At 43.2% G+C, this 14,655-nt stretch overlaps 1 protein-coding gene across 4 annotated transcripts in view; it reads right to left on the bottom strand.

The window, feature by feature from the left end:
- Positions 1-9,487: 9,487 nt before the first annotated feature.
- Positions 9,488-14,655, bottom strand: part of AGO4 (argonaute RISC component 4) — a 601,932-nt gene continuing 596,764 nt past the window's right edge. For 3 of the 4 annotated variants that reach the window (XM_078681164.1, XM_078681161.1, XM_078681163.1), the window contains exon 18: positions 9,488-12,879. In XM_078681164.1, coding sequence (XP_078537290.1) covers positions 12,771-12,879 — 109 coding nt within the window. In that variant the 3' untranslated portion in view covers positions 9,488-12,770. The remainder of the gene's footprint in view (positions 12,880-14,655) is intronic. The other variant, XM_078681162.1, reaches the window with a different exon arrangement.

Here is a 14,655-nt window from a genome sequence, read left to right as displayed (position 1 = left end):
TTATGTTATGTTGTCTTGTAAAGCGCATGGCTACCCCAGCAATGGGGCGTCCCAGCGCTGTAGACCACTGGGGAACCCGTCCTGGCTTTCCCTGTGAGATGATCCCTGCTTGGTATCTCCAAGGTGAAACCAGGCATCCCTGGTGTATGTGGGGGGCCGTTGTGGAGATGAGGCAAGCTAATGCCCAGAGTTGCCGAGTGTGATCCCTGGTTAGAGTAGGCACCGAAGCGAGAATTATCGAGTCCGCTGACCCTGGTCCACGACCCTGCCGCGTCGGGAATTGAACCCTGGTCCCGGGCCGTCCTCTGCTTCCGGGTCTGCCGCCTCTAACCAGTGAGCCACACCACTCGGCGCCAAGGCCTTTTTTAGCGACAGTGGGATATGTTACTGCTTTCGGTTCCAACTGTGCTTTTGGGGCACTGATGTCTTCGGCCTCTAATACGGTAACGAGCTCCTCTGAATCCTCTGGGACGTCGGGGCCTTCATTGAAGATATCTTCTGGCACCGATCGTTGCGCCATGACGTTATGTTGAGCCGTGCGATCACGGATAGTTTTCTTGGATCGAAAAGAGGCACGGGCCTGGCAATGTTTTCTTAGTGTTCAGGCGAGACATAGGTTGCAGACCTTGTGATGGTCGCTGTGTGGAAATTTAAATCCACACTGGGGGCATTTTTAAAATGGAGTCCTTTCCATTAGCCGTAGGCCCGAATTGCGTCGATTAGCCCAGCAGCCCGCGTCAATGACCGGAACCGGGGGATTCTTGAGTTATCACATCGAGGCATGCGAACGAAATAATACCGTAGATGTGATTTTTTGCGCGAAGAGGTCTGGAAACACAGAATGAACCGCTGAAGTTACATCCGAACCCGATGGCAGGAAAACAAATATCCAAGGATGGAGTCGATGCCCATGCGTACTATCGTCCATGGGAGGAGTCACCTATCTTGTGACTACAAAGACTTCTTTAAAGACAACAACAAGGTGCTAGTATCCGAGCCCAACATCAGATGGCGATCTAAGCAAAAGTATGAATTCTGCAGCTCATATGCTTCGAACATAATATTTTGTATAGATGCATCTAGCGGATGAATTGTGGTATTACAAAATATAACAAACCTTTCCCACTTTGCTGCATAGCCTGCTATAGTGGTAGGTTTTCTTGCTTCTTTAAGAATGGTCATACAATCTGGTGGTAGATTTAGGTATCCAAACTATGATTTTAGGAGCTAAATCGCTAGGTTAAGGTCCTTGGGGTTTGGATGTCTGATTTCTCCATGGTTCTGTGTGACAAGGCTGGAAGTGAGGTGTAACTTTTGGTGTGGACCACTAACCGTTCTAGTAGGGTAGTGAACCACAGTTGACAAGCCCATGTAGGAGCCACTAGAATTAGTGTGAGTGAGGTCTGCCTGAGTTTCCGAACCAGAAATGGAGGGAGAGGCGGAAAAGTGTAAGCAGATATCCATGACCAATTCATCCATAGGGCATCGCCTTTGGATAGATGGTGTGCGAATCTGGAGGCGAAGTCTGGGCATTTTGAGTTCTCTGCTGTGGCAAAGAGGTCTATGTGGGGAAATCCACATTTTTGGAAGTATGGAAGGAGAACTTCGGGATGAAGTTCCCATTCATGGACTTGTTGCCACATCCTGCTGAGGAGGTTGGCAAACTGTTGTGCATGCCTGGAAGGTGTTTTGCCAGGAGATTAATATTGTGATGCATTGCCCAACGCCAGAGGCGTGACAGTTGTAGAGAATGTGTGCCTACCACCCCCCCCCCCCCCCATTTTAGTTCACGGCTGTCATTACGTCCATGCGTGCTAAGACAACTTTCCCTATGAGGTGAGGCTGAAAGGCTTATAGTGCTAGATAAACAGCTAGAAACTTTAATAGATGTGGAGACGTTTCTACTTGGTATTCCATCAACCTTGAATTGGGAGATGGGCACCCCATCCTGTGAGATGATTCTGCTATTCTGCTGTTACCGCGACTTGTGGAATTGGTTTGATGAAGGGCTGCCCTTTTGAGATTGAAGAGTGCAGCTGTCTACCAACATTAGATCTGTTAACTGACCCTGTGATTGATTCCACTGACGTGCTAAGCATTCCTGTAGAGGACGCATGTGTAATCTTGCATGTGGTATTATTCCAATGCAGGATTCCTAAAAGTTGCATGAAAGTGTTGACTGTTAGGTACTGGTTGTTTTTAAACCGTAGTAATAGAATTTGAAACTTGACATTTGACTGCGTTGGAAGAGGCTAGAGCTGCGCCCAGATATGTTTGCAGTTGTGAGGGTTGAAGATTGGACTTTTGTGCATGGACTGTAAATCCCAGTTGAAGATTTATAGTATTTTGAGTGTGTTGTAAGCACTTTTGTTGGGTGTTTGTTTTGATGAGCCAATAGTCTATATATGGGAAGACATGAATTTGTGGTCTTCTTAGATGAGCTGCTATACTGCCAGACATTTTGCGAATACTCTGGGTGCAGTAGTCACTCCAAATGGGAGTATTTTGAATTGATAGTGATTTCCTGCGATCACAAATCTGAGGTATTTGCGATGTTCTGGATGTATAGGAATATAGAAGTAGGTTTCCTTTAAGTCTGTTGTGGACATAAAGTCGCCTTGTTGTAGAAGTGGAAGCACTTTGTTACCCATATGGAAGGAGTTCAATAGTATGTATAGATTTAAAGGTCTGAGATCTAAGATTGCTCTTGGGAATTAGGAAGTAAAGGGCGTAAACTCCTGATCCTTGTTGTTGTAAGGGAATGGTTCTATAACTCCTTTGGTAGAAGAGCTGGTATTTCTTGCTTGAGGAGCTGTTGGTGTTGTAGCAGGATTCTGTGAGTACGAGGTGGAATATTGGGAGGATTGATGGTAAGTTCCAGGCATTAATCATGTTTGATAATGTCGAATAACCATTAGTCTGATGTTACTGATCGCCAAATGGGAATGAATTGTTTTAATCATTCCGCAACAGGTATAAAATTGTAGGGGTGGGGGATTGTGAGCAAGTCACTGTTTATTGGGAGATGGAGAGGTACACTGCCCTTGAAATGGTTTCCTCTAACTACCTTTATAAAATCCTCTTGATGGCGAGGGTTGTGTGTTTGACCTGTATGATATTTGGATCCGAGGAATTACCTTTAGATCCTCCTCTGTAAAATGAGCGGCGAAAGGAGCCTCTATTGGATGGTGACTGAACGGCTCCCATTGATTTTTACCACTTATGTCTTTTTTCAAGTGACTCATCTACTTGAGGTCCAAAAAGATTATCAAAGGGGGTGTTAAGAATGGTTTGTAGAACCTCTGGTTTAAAACCAGAGATTGTAAGCCATGCATGCCTTCCAAGAAGAATGCTGGTATTAATACCTCTTGCTGTGGTATCAGCATCATCCAGTGCACATCATATAGATGAATTAGGTATCAGTTTGCCATCCTGTTTTCCTCCAGTTTTCCATTCTTGCCATTTTTTCTTGTATTCGTCTCGAACATATTTAAGTAACCGCTCCATTTCATCCCAGTGGGCCCTGTCCTATCTAGCTAATAGGCATTGTGTATTAGCTATACACCAATGGTTGGCGGATTGTGAAGTTACCAGTTTCCCTGACGCATCAATTAGCTTAGACTCCTTGTCTGGAGGTGGTGCAACTGCTGTAGTTTGGGAATTTGCCATTTTCTGAGCATTTGACACAACTAGAGAATTCAAGGGCAAATGTCCTCTATTAAAAATCAAATCAGTTGGGAGAGGTTTGTATCTGTCAACCCTAGGTGTTAGAATACGAGCCCGTACAGGCTCTTTAAAAATTTAATCTGCATTGCGCATCATGCCCTTTTAAAATAGGTAAAGATTGCATTGTCCTATGTTGCTAAGGTCTCAAATAGAAAATCCTCCTCTAAGGAATCCTTATGAAGTGTGACCCCCATGGTATGATGATGCTCTGGAAATTAACTCTTGATATGCTGTTTTATCAGGATGTGACAGCTTTGTGAGGTACAAGTAGGCTTTTCTGTTTTCAGTTTTAGTTTTAGCAAATTCTGGCGTTCAATTGGGCGCATATGCTCAGTTATTTAAGCGGTCAAAAATGAAGCAGTACTTTTAAAAATTCTGGAGAAAATTCAGAAGGGATCTAGAACTTGTGCAGAGTACCTCAGTGAGGCTTCATTAACTTCAAATGCCTTGGTTGGTGAAATTAAATTTGTATTCATCATTGCAAGCCTTTTTCCATAGACTGTAAAATAAAACTTCCTGAATTGCTCCTCAACATTTGTTTGCTTACCAAGTGTCAAGAATTCCAACCGAGCATTTTGCAATGCCAAAGTCACTTAAAGTGTCGCCCATCCTACTCTCAAGGAGATGTTACACATATATTCCAATTACATTGAACACTTGGTAGACAAGGGTGTTTTCAGACTCTAGTATTTTGATTATATCCTCTACAGCAGTCACGTTTTCCTGAAAAAACCTAAATGCAGTAGACTGTATTTTCCACATCACTATCAATATGTGACCAAAGATCACATTTCTTGCCTTTGGCATCATTACCAAGCAGAGATTCTGTAAACGGTCGCCACATGGACAATATAGTATTCACAGCCTTTAGGACGGAGAACCACAGGCTAAATTACAGAGTTAAGATGACTTTATTTGATGCCATACAAAGTACAAAATGAGAAATATTTGCATTTTAGTTCCTAGGCATAATAAAACAGTGCGCCAGAATGGAATACAAAGTCAATAGCATAGTTCATTAACTCTGAAGATTGTAAAGATGCTTTCATCATACCATCTAGCAAGGGACAAGGATCTATTATAGGGAAGCACTTCAGCTCAGGTATCGATTTTGGTACATCTTTTTCATATTTGTAGCTGAATTACTGCAAATACAAACAATACCACTCCAATCTTGATTGAACTTGGTAGGAACATTTTGCAGCAGAATTCCAAGTGACACTGCATTCCATGTTTACCACATATCTGGTGTAATATTTTCACCACTATCTCAGATGCTTGGTGACCACACTTCACATATACCGGTCACTACACCTTGCATTGAAAGTTTAAAACCTGGGGTGCTTGGCAATTCACCTACAATCATTACTGACTCGCTAGAAAAGGGGTTGATGTGTCAAAGGATTTCACCCATTCTCTGCCTGTGGGTAAATGTGATGGTACATATTGGGATAGATTATGAAACCAGCTATTTTACCTATCAGTGAAATCAAATGCAGCCAAAATATCATATGATTGATATTTCCTAGTCCTCTACAGTTTATAAAATAACTAAATAAGACCTAAAACATGCTTCTAAACACTGCATCTTTAGACCAAAAACCACAAAAAACATAAGGAATAAGAAATATTTTAGTGACATTCCTAATCAACAAAACTCAAGCAGAATAATGTTAGCCCAGTATTTTTTGCTGCTGCCTTGTATAACAAAGTTACATTGTATTGGCCCCTTAAGGAAGAAATTAAAATGATTAATCTTTTCCTTTCTTTGAATGGCACTTAGTTTGTGAAGGTGTTTTTTCAGTGTTTATATGTTTACACTGGTGATGGCTATTTTCCTTTCAGTGTTTCTTTCCAGTTATTATAGGTTTAAACCTAAAACCCGCAAGCTTAGGTACAAGCCAGGATCATTATTCATTGGAGGATCAAGGTTAGCTATTTGTCAGAAGATGCTCTTCAATTCACACAGGAGCAGAATGCCGCAAGTTCCCAACTCCCTCAAAGAACTCCCCAGCCACACGGTAGTTAAACGTAGTGGACAGAGAAGAGACAGCCACACTGCGTCTGAATATTCTTTTACTGCTTCAGGCGTCTTTGCTCTGTTCTTTCTTATTTTCTTCCTCTCTGGCTACTGATGGAATTTTCACTGTAACAAGTAGTACACGTTATTACTCTCACTTCTACTCCTCTTGTGTTCCTATATTTAACTTTTATCCTAATCTTCTACCTTGCCTTGGTGTGACCTATGCTCCTCTTTTCTTTCTGCTGGTATGTTCTTCTGTTCTGTATGCTGTAACTAAGGATTTTAACAGGTTAATTCCAATTGATATTATATGTTCTCATTTATATTTTTTTGTCTCCCACAGGTTCCTCACCTATTTCTGTCACAGCTGCTGCTTCTAAGTGGATTCTGTTACTGGTTAGTATTCTCATCACCTGGTTCGAATTAAACAATTATTTGTGTGTTTTTGTTTTTTCTAAGCTTTTCCTTTTATTAACCCCTTGTGTGCTTGTGACGGAACCGTTCCGTCACAAGCCTCGGGTGGGCTGTGCTGGTGACGGAACGGTTCCGTCACGGCCCGCTCGCCGCGCGAATTCCGCACCTGCGCTGAGGGTTCTATTGGGCGGGCAGGGCCGTGACGGAACCATTCCATCACAAGCACAGCCCACCCGAGGCTCGTGACGGAGCGGTTCAGTCATGAGCACGGGAGCGCCGCGCGGCCCCCTCCCCCTTAGCACTGCGGCGGAATAGCCGCCGCAGACTAGGGGTTAAAATATATAAACTGCAGTTAACAGCACTGCTAAAAATAACTTATGTGAAGTCGGTGTCTGCTGAAGGTTTTCCTGTTGCCTGACTCGAACTTTAATTATTCTTTGGTTTCTTCATTTTTTAATTGAGCACTGTGCACTTTCATTAGCTACGATATCTTTTGGACCTGCGCTGACTTATTCTATTTTGAGCTGCAAGCTACAGTCAGGTGCAAGCTCCCCTTCCGAACACTACCCTTTACTTTAAATGCGCATTCTCCGCTCTCCTGCCACCTCAGAGAAATTACTGTGCATGCTCTTGTGCAAAAATAACTGGAACAGTCTTACTTGAAATTCTCAGCAACTTCCGTGTTTCTAACTCCGCGAAGAACTAATTTTGAAAAACGCGGCGAAGATTTTCCTGTACTATTTCTCTTGGCGCTTCTCACTTTGACACCTTATCCTCATGACTCAGGTGAAGTGCGCCACACATCGGGCGTTCCACATGCTTCCTTATGATTGGGCTCAAACACTAGTGGGCTAACCTGACTATTCCTTATTAGATCTTTAGCTGCCATCTTAGTGTCTGCGTGTGATTTGATTTTAACTGCTCTGCATTTCTTTTTGTTATATCTGCCCAACCTTGTCAAAATGCGCTTACAGACTGCTTCTTTCTGCCATTAGTTCTCACAGTCCTGACATCATTCCATGGATCTATAGGTGGTTGAATATCATCACCTGTGTAATCAACATCAGGCTGTGTATGTGGTGAACTCTCCGGTGTGATATCTAAAGTGTTTGAGTCTGGTGGTGGTGATGATGGTGATCGTGGGGAGCCCTGATTAACAGGGTCAATAGGGCTTGTAGCTATGTCCTTCTGAAGGATTTTGTAACTTAAGTCCTCAGAAGGAATTTTCCTTTTAGAAGGTGTAACATGTTTAGCTAATATGTGTCCAGTGTCTGGATTAATGTAAATCTTTTTCTGCTTAGGATCCAGCTTTTCTTGCATAATCTCTAGGATCGATTCCCAACTCTTATGATGTGCATCTTTTTCTTTTGGTGTTGACATTTTTAAAGTGGGCTGTATTTGTCCTTTCTCCTTTGGAGCTGAAGATTTCGGTGTTGAGGGAAGTTTTTTTTGGGCTGAGCCGGAAGGCTTGACTGACTGCTTCGGTGCCAAACCAGATAGCAGGGCGTTGGAAGCAGTGTTTCGTGCAGACCATGGCCAGAAGGTAGTGGTGGCCATGCCTTATGTTTGGTGGAAGAAAATCTTGAGGGGCAAAGGGGCTTTGTTACTCATGGAACCCTGTCCCACAGGAACGTCTTCGGACTTCAGCTCGATTTCTAGTTTGGATTCTTGGATAGAGAAGGCCTACTCTTGCGCTGCGGACTCCTCTATTTCTTAGCACTCAGCATCTTCCCTTAAGATATCCGGGGTGTGTTTGATTTTCTGCCTCTGCATGTCACTTTGTCCAGCCAGATTGTCCGGCATAGGCTTTCGGCCGTAACAATTTACAAGCATCACAATCTTCTTCCTTGTGCTCTGGTGAGAGGCACAAGCTGCAGACTTTATGCAGGTTGGTGCGCGGGTACTTGGAGTGGCACTAAGGACAAAATTGAAATGGAGTCCATTCCATTGGCAGAAGACTGGATACTACGAAACGTAATGCAAGTCGCCCGACGCGGCTGGGCCTGAAGGCTGCCAATGAGTTCTTCTATAATGAAAATGGCATTTTCCTTTTTCTCGACACGTGGAGAATAGTGAAATGCATACGAAACCATACTGGCAATGGTACAGTGTGTTGTGCACCAAAAGTATCCCGAAGAACGGTGTTGAACCGGAGCGCCGCAAAACACCCGAACCAGATGGCAAGAAAATAGAATAACTGAGTTGATGCCCATGCGCACTACCAGAAAAAGGAAGTCACCTTACCTCGTGACTGGAAAAGACTTCGAAGGAAAACAACTTTCAAACATCCGGACCCAACACTAGATGGCAGGAGTATGCAAAGCATGTGTATCTACAGCACACATGCCTTGAACTGTTCATTACTACCATCTGTACTCCTGGATTGAACACGGACAACTCCAGCCAAGCAGGTCTTCTTAAGGTGGTGCCTGCACACATTTGTCTACTAGCTGTTATCTGGCACCACCAGTGCAAATTTTAAGCAAGTATTAGACAGTCTTGTCCTCCTGAATGGCCGCCTTTTTCTCATTTTACTGCTCTGGGAGATGTAGTATGCATTTCACCCTCTCCTCTCATTACTGGTGCCCATACCATTTGTTCAGTACATGAGAGTTGGAAATTATCCACTGGGTGGCAACTGGCTTCTCTGTTTATTCTCCGCTATCTCCATCTTTGAACTCTTCCTGTATGGGTGCACTGGCTCATTTGTGTGCTGTGGTGATGAATGAGAAATCTGCCCCCACGTTGCCCTGGATGTAGGCTGGGTCCTAGAGAGTTTATACTTCTCTACCATTTGATTTACTGCCTTGGCTGATGCTGCCTGCAGGCCTCTCAACCTGATCTAGGAGGTTATGAAGCATAGGAAGGGATAACCTTTTCCTCTGGGATGGCAGTGTCTTGAAGAAAACCATTCTGCCCGTTCCTCCTCCAATTGTACCCACCTGTGTCTTCTGCCCTTTCAACCTGGGTGTTGCACACCATGATGTTGAAGGGAGTGAAGGTCTAGACTCTAGAAGTATGTGTCCACTGCTTTTTCAGGGAAGTGCATCTCCAAGTCCTGCCATCCCTCCTCTGCTAGATGTGATGGCAATCAGAAAAGCTACAAGGGACAATTCGGGACCCAATAAAAAGATCCATGCTGTAAAACTAGCTTTAAAATGACAAAATAATAAAACAAAGATGTTAACCAAGGTAGTGAACCGGAACCAAGTTAAAGTGCCATCCACTATAATGGATGAAGGACAGCATGAGCAATTCAATCCATGGTAAAAACACTCAGCCATACTGTTAACAGACACTACGAAATAAGTTGAAAACAGACAATTTAACATAGGAAAGTCATTATATTTTTTATTTTTAAGACAAACACAAAATATCCCTGCAGGCTAAAAAACAAAATAGAAAAAAAACTTTATACAGCCAGCATTTTACCTTAGCAACGTGAAGCTGCTATGTTTGACTTTATACACAGAAAGGGGATGGGAATAGAAAGTTGTACCTCGTATTGCTATAAACATACATCCAAGTCAAGTTCAATAAAAAATGAAAACATTACAACTCTAGCAAAAATCCAGAAACAAAAGAAATACATTGAATGTTGAATGAACAAATGCAAAATATTGTACTATGATCTGACCACAGATGCATCAATTGCTCACTACAGAAAGGTCACCAACATTTCAAAATAGCATGTGAATCTTTACTGGTGTTTCACAAGATTTTCCCTGTAAGTGTGACCAAGAACAACAGAGGCCCCTCCCCCCAAAGTTAGAAGTACAGATACAGTGCCCTTTGACTCCGCTTTCGAAAAATGAAAGGGGTGCTGCCACATGCCTTGGGCACTGGAACAATCACATCTATACACATTGGGTAGCAAAGTGGAGAGATCAGGTATTAATACTGCATCTGGCTTGGAGCAGAGTCACCTCTACCCTCAGGAAGATTTGAGGTTGTGGAAAAACTCATTTTTATTTATATGCTCCTTTGGATATACTCAATGTTGCAATACTTTACAAAAAAAATTAAAAAATTAAGAGAATTTTTCACCGCCTCAAACTTTGATGAACCACTATCATTTAGCCATCTCCCACACTCAAAACATTTTCATAATATACGTTATTGAAATTTTTAAACTTTTATTAAAAGACCATTTAGCAGAACTGGTTAAACCAAAGTACTTGTTGTGAGTTTCAAGAGGAGGTCAGAAACATTTGCCCCAGCTAGAACATCTCCTGTATTAGGGACTTAAAATGCTACATAGAGAATACACCACAAAACCGAATCACCAGACAGGATTTATTTAAAATAAATCCACTAAAAGCTACAAAATGCACATCATCCCACTGATTGACACATGCAAGACCACCACCCAGACTCCTATGGCGTAGAGGACGGGTGTTCAGATAGTTTCACGCTGAAAACAATATTTAAAAATAGACCATGTCCGTACAAATTCACAATAATATTGATAGAACATGAAATTTAGTAATACAAAGATAAATAACCAATGTAAGACCCCCTTATCTTAAAAAAAAATCTTAAATAAACATTTTAAATCTTACTCATTTTGGCTTTCCCAAAAGATAAAATTCCTAAAACAAAAATTCTGAAAACATTACTGTTAACTAGATGCTCCATAAACTGCACAGAATGAGGTCTTCCAACCAGGGAGACGCATGCATGCAAGGTCTTGGCACAATTTGCCAGCCTAAGGGTAATTCACATTGTATTACCCAGCTCTAACGTATTGAGATTTGTAGTCTATGCAGCAAGCTTCTCCCAGTCTAGGAATAACCCCAGACCTAAAAAAAAACAAAAAAAAAAAAAACACTAAAAAGAAAGGTGCACTGAAATTGCAATAAATTATTTCATCACGAGTGCTGCAAGCTTTTCCCTCACCTGACCTTCCCGCCCTCCCCACTCTATGGGTCAGCAGGCAAAGTTTTCACTTTATAAGTCTTCCCTTTGCATCCCTCCCTGAACAAATTTAAGCAGCAATAAGGCCCAAAAGTAGCAAATTGTCTCAGACCACCCGCTACAAAAGCCAGACATTTGCTTTATATGAAGTTAGATAAAATTAATGTGTTTGCTAAACAAACTGGGCGCCAGCCATTTTAGCCTCTACAAAGATGTGATGTGTTTTTGAACACTCTGCTCTAGAAAGTTTATTTCCAATTGTACATGTTAAAATATTTAACAGCAACTACATCATAATTCTTTAGAAATGTAAACCTTTAACTATATACAAACTCCTTTACACATACATCAAAAATGAAAAAGACCTCTAGAAGGACTGATTGAATGCACTACCCTTTGTCAAACATCGGATCTACTACAGCCTTCTAGCCAGCCGATGCAGGCTATAGCGGCCATTAAAGGCCGTCTCCAGCGTTAAAGAGCAGAGCACTCAGCTCATCCAATATTGCCTGTACGCTACTTGTATACCAATAAGCTTGAACGCCTAGAACCACAAAAGTGCAGAAGAGGATTTGTGGTGATGTAGCAGGGAGGAAGCAGCCTGTATGCGAATAATGCCATTACCACATGATTGAGTACAATGTTGCCCAGGGAGTTATGTAACAAATGCTGGTTCAAGTTCCCTGGCTACTTTGATGAAAAACAAAATATACTGAAAACTCAGGACAAGTTTCTAAGCACTATATCAGTAGCTGTAAGCTTCTACAATAATTTGCAAGAATCATTAAGACAGCCCTGGGTTCCGAGTTACTGGCATTGCCATATGGTAATCAGAAAAGATTTGGCTGAAATCGGATTTAAACTTAGTCCCACAAAAAAAAAACACAAATAAAACCACTTTATCTTGATGTGCAAGAGTTATTGCAAACACGGTGAACTGGAGATTGCTAGGGCTACACAGCAGCATAAGATGGGCGTTTTGTGGGTGAACAGGAAGTTCAATTTGGCAGCCAAGTCTTCAAGCAGAGAAGAACGGATGTTGTCCAAACTACGGCAGATATACTTCCTGTAAGCAGTATCGTTCAATTAGAAAAGTTCCTTAGCAAGCTGCTCTTTACATATTCCACAGAAAGAAAAATCTTATTTGAATCCATCTCATAGTGCAATAATTGCTTTTGCAAATTGTATTTGCACCAGTACATGTCTGTTGAGACCACATGACACTGGTAAAACCTGACGAATTGCCAACACTGCCAAAGTTAAAACAATCATTAAAATATTTACAGTAGAAGTCGAAAATTTGCATCAAAAAGTCCGTGCCCCAACGTGACAGAATTTGTTCAAGACGGTGAGGTGGAGGAGCTGGTAAAACATATCAATATATTAAAAATTAAAAAAACAAATCCGAGTCCTTTTAAATTGCAGTTATCCAGGATGGTCGGCCTTTGCCTTTGAGGTAAAAAGTCAGTTCAAAGCTTGAGAACTTAAGTACTTAAAACAAAATCACAACACAAAATGGCTCAACTCTGTGCAGAAAAAAGTGTGACGTACTTTCAGTGCGACGGTCCATGAGTTTGCTGGTTTAGACACAGTCCAATATCAACTTGGCCCATATTTGAGCAGTAGATTTTCATATCGATATTCTCAGGACTGCAGGGTGGGCGGTGTGCCTTTGTTGGGTCACTAGTGCTTAAGCAAAATACATTGTGTGCTGGGTGTCGTGGTGAATCTGCACAGCCTTGGCAAGAGCTTGGGGATCCCGTCCATTGCTTTGGCCAGAAACGTGGCTGCCCTCTGCGCTGTAATAAAAACAAGCAACTACATATAAGTAACAGAACCTGCAATATGATAGAATTCAACAGCTATTAAAGTCAACTAACAAAAACAGGCAAGAACGTTTAATAATCAGCCCTCCAGTTTGCAAATACAATTTTGAAGAATACGAGCGTGTTCCTTACCAAACCGGCCCTGGCAAAGCAAATAGGTCGCACATATCCGAGAAATTGGCTTGGTCCGTGTTTTTTAAGCCATGCTGCACAGCGGCGCTGCCGCTGTGAAATATGGCTGAAGTAAAGATAAAAAAATTGCTACGACAAAGCAAATAGCTCTTGCATGCTATTTGGCTTAGTCAATGTTTTTTAGCCATGTTACCCAGCAACATTGCTACTGTGCAACTGGCTATGTCTCAGCGCATTTTAGGTCTCACACCTAGCGTTGCAGGGCGCAGACCTCATGTAGGGGGTTCTGAAAGCTGACCACACGCTCGTGTGTGTGGATTCGCTTCCGAGGCTGCAGTTGGCTTTAGCGTGTTTAAAAAAAAAAAAAAAAAAACGACAACACGCAATTGGGCAAAGGTGGGCGCATGTCCCACCTTTGCTCCGCCCATTCCCATCGGTGTCTATTACGCGCAGCAGGAGCGGCACAGACAACAGGCTCCCTCACCCGTGCTCCTCTGTGGTGCGCACGCACCACTAGTTTTGATTCCCGCTCCTCTGTGGTGCGCGCGCACCACTGGTTTTAGATGTACTTCCTCCCCTCCCCCTTCTTGTTTTGCAAGCAGCCTCCATGTGGTGAAAGGGGGAGGGGGCACTACAGGCCGTTTCATGGTAAGTGAAGAGGTGAGGTCTATTAATGCAGAAAAATGATGAATGGGATGGGCTACTGGGTGAGGTGGGGTTTGGAGGGACATCATTATGTGTCCTTCTGAGAGACGCCAATGTGTGCCCTTATGCGCCGTTCGAGGTTCTAGGGTGCTAGGGTTCAGGCCTGCACTGCCCCCGGTGCGAGCACTGCAGTTGTTACTCTGCGGTTGGTTCCTTTCCTACCAGGGGCCGTGTGTTTCTCCGTGTGATGTGAAGCTCGCAGCGCACATGGCTCCTACCATGAGGCTGCTTGCCCTGGTGTAACAAAGACCTTAATGCTGCGCGAAGGCACAGCAGTCGCATCCAGCAGGGGAGGCCTTTCTAAGCACAAGCCTCACTGGACCTTCAGCATGTCACGCTTCACCGCCGGCCCAGAGCAGGCCAGGCTTGAACAGAGGCCCATCGGTCAGCCGCTGTGCTTTAGCAGCATATTGCTGTGAGGCTGAGGTGGCGTCTCTGGCATCCCTGGAGGCAGTAACACCCACCCTCCCAGCAAGTGAGGAACTAATAGCAACGCCCTCGTCATGTGAGGGAGTAACATCCACCCTCCCTGCATGTGAGGAACTAACAGCGACGCCCTGGTCATGTGAGGCACCAACATCCACCCTCTCTGCATGTGATGGACTAATAGCAATGCCCTCGGCATGTGAGACAGTAACATCTACCCTCTCTGTATGTGAGGAACTTTCAAACACCCTCGTCATGCACGGCACCATCATCCATACTGTGCATGTGAGGCACTAACAGCAACGCCCTCGTCACATGAAGCAGTTATAGCTCCATCTACATGTGAGGCATTAACAGCAATGCGCTCGTCATGTGAGGCAGTGACAACCATTCTCCGCTTGTGATGCGCCAAGGACAATGTTCTCATGTGAGGCCGCAACAGCTCCCTCTGCATACGAGGCATTAACAGCAATGCTCTCATGTAAT

The sequence above is a fragment of the Lissotriton helveticus genome, chromosome 3_1, assembly GCF_964261635.1.
Source record: "Lissotriton helveticus chromosome 3_1, aLisHel1.1, whole genome shotgun sequence".
Lineage (NCBI taxonomy): Eukaryota > Metazoa > Chordata > Amphibia > Caudata > Salamandridae > Lissotriton > Lissotriton helveticus.
The sequence above is the reverse complement of the archived record's forward strand: the minus strand, read 5'-3'. Positions and strand labels throughout refer to the sequence as shown.